Source organism: Dictyostelium discoideum, assembly GCF_000004695.1.
Source record: "Dictyostelium discoideum AX4 chromosome 4 chromosome, whole genome shotgun sequence".
Classification (NCBI taxonomy): Eukaryota; Evosea; class Eumycetozoa; order Dictyosteliales; family Dictyosteliaceae; genus Dictyostelium; species Dictyostelium discoideum.
This window is the reverse complement of record NC_007090.3, coordinates 2152866-2155365: the sequence shown is the minus strand read 5'-3', so window position 1 is coordinate 2155365 and position 2500 is coordinate 2152866. Positions and strand designations below refer to the sequence as shown.

Sequence of the window (2500 nt, the reverse complement as noted above, 5' to 3'; positions counted from 1 at the left end):
TGAACAAGGTAATAGTAAAAAACAACAACCACAACAGCCACAACAAAAATCTAAAGCACAATTGATTAAAGAAAAAATGAAACAGGATGCATTAAATGAGAAAAAGAAAATGGAATTTTTAAAATCAATTGGTAAAACAAAATCAGATTTAATGTCACAAGATGATAAAGAAATTGCAATGTTAGAGAAAAAGTTAGGTTTAAATAAAAAGAAATCAAAGAAATCAAATGATGATACTGATGAAGAAAATGATGGTTTAAATTGTATTTATATTCCATTATTAAATCTTACTTTAATCATAATTATTAATACTAATTAATTTATTTCTATATTTATTAATATTTCAAAGCATTCACCAAACCAACTAAAAAACAACCACAAAAAAATAATAAAGATACAGAAGAAGAGGAAGAAGAAGAAGAGGAATATGATGATGATGATGATGAACCATATGAAGAATCAGATAAACCAACTGGTGTATCACATATCGATGATATTTTTGACGATTTAGAAAAAACTTTAGCCGGTGGATACTCTGATGAAGATGAAGAAGAAAATGAAGATTTAGCCTACAATTATGATGAGGATGACCTTGATCAAGAATATAATAGTGAAATTGAAAATGATGAAGATGAGGATGAAGGTGATGAGGATGAAGGTGATGAGGATGAAGGTGATGAGGATGAGGGTGATGAGGAAGAAGAAGAAGAAGAAGAAGATGAAGATGAAGATGAAGAAGAAGAAGAAGAAATTGATGAAAAAGATTTAAAAGAAGATATTTATGGTAGAATTATTAATTCAAAAACAGGTGAGATTGTAAAGGATAATAAAATTGTAAGTGAAGGTAGTGCTCCATCAAATAAATATGTTCCACCACATTTACGTGCAGCAGCAACAACAACAACAACAACAGCAACAACAAAAACAGAAACAAATTCAAAAACAGAAATATTAAAATCTAAATTATTAAATTCAATTGAAATTGATCCAATTTTAAAAAGAAGAATTAATGGTTTATTAAATAAATTAGCAATTAATAATTTTTATGCAATTTTTAATGAAATTCATGATTTATTTAATACAAATCCAAGAAATTCAATGAAACAAGTTTTAACAGAATTAATATTATCAAGTTGTTGTAATGAAGATCAAATCCAACATCATATAATTCATATATCATGTGCATTAATTAGTGGATTACATTCTGCTATTGGTACTGATATCGGTGGTAATTTCATTGAAACTATATTTAAAAATTATTTAGAACAAGAAAATAAATTAAAAAATGGCAGTAGTGGTGGTGGTAGTGGTAATAATAATTTAATTTCAAATTATTTATTATTATTTGTTCATTTATATAATTTTCAAGTTTTAGGTAGTAAAATTATATTTGATATGGCAAAGAATTTCATTGAATCATTTTTGGATATTGATATTCAATTGTTATTATTACTAATTCAAAATGCTGGTTACCAATTACGTGGTGAGGATCCAGCAACTTTAAAAGATATAATTTTATTAGTTCAAAAGAAACAATTGGAACAAAAACAAAAAAGACAAGATGAAATTTTAAATAATATAAATTCAGATAATAAAACTAAATCTCAATTATTACAAGATGAAGAAAAAGTTACAAAATTATCATTTATGATGGAAACAATTAGTAATTTAAAAAATAATAAAATTAAGAATACAAAATTATTAGATACATTAACATCTTTAAAAAAAGTTATAAAAGGTGTATTAAAATCAAAAGATTTATCAATTAATAATAATCAAATGAAAATTTCATGGGATGATTTAAAATCAATTGATATTAAAGGTCGTTGGTGGTTAGTTGGTTCATCTTGGTCTGGAAATGATATAAATCCATTATTAGGTATAACATCATCATCGTCGTCGAGTAAAAACATAATTGATGATGGAAATGGTATTTCAATTAAAAATCATGAAAATGAATCAAAATTAATGAAATTAGCAATTGCAAATAAAATGAATACAGATTTGAGGAAATCAATATTTTGTATATTAATGTCAAGTGAAGATTATTTGGATGCATTTGATAAAATTATGGAATTGAAATTAAAGGATAAACAAGATCGTGAAGTTATTCATGTATTGATGCATTGTTGTTTAAAGGAAAAGAAATTCAATGCTTATTATTACCATTTAGCTCATCGTCTATGTTTACATGACAATAATTTCAAATTCACACTTCAATATGATATTTGGGATCAATTAAAGGAATTGGAAAGTTCTGAACAATCTTCACAGATTAGTCGTGTTAATAATTTTTCAAATTTCTTGGCAAGGTTAATTGAAAATCATGTTTTCTCATTAACAATCTTACGTGTTTTAGATTTAAATCAACAACTATCGCCAATTCAAATATTATTCTTTAGAATACTTTTCACTCATTTATTAACATTACCAAATGAATCTGATGTATCTACAATTTTCGAACGTTTAATCTCTTCAACTCAAAATAAAATCTCTGCAA

At 25.1% G+C, this 2500-nt stretch overlaps 1 protein-coding gene across 1 annotated transcript in view; it reads left to right on the top strand.

Moving 5' to 3' along the window:
- The window catches only part of DDB_G0284539 (hypothetical protein), a gene marked incomplete at both ends in the record, with an annotated part of 3083 nt that overhangs the window by 413 nt on the left and 170 nt on the right, over positions 1 to 2500 (top strand). Inside the window, 2 exons of the mRNA XM_633471.1 lie at positions 1 to 263; positions 350 to 2500. The exon at positions 1 to 263 is cut by the window's left edge and continues 413 nt beyond it; the exon at positions 350 to 2500 is cut by the window's right edge and continues 170 nt beyond it. Of these exons, the coding sequence (XP_638563.1) occupies positions 1 to 263; positions 350 to 2500 (2414 nt within the window). The remainder of the gene's footprint in view (positions 264 to 349) is intronic.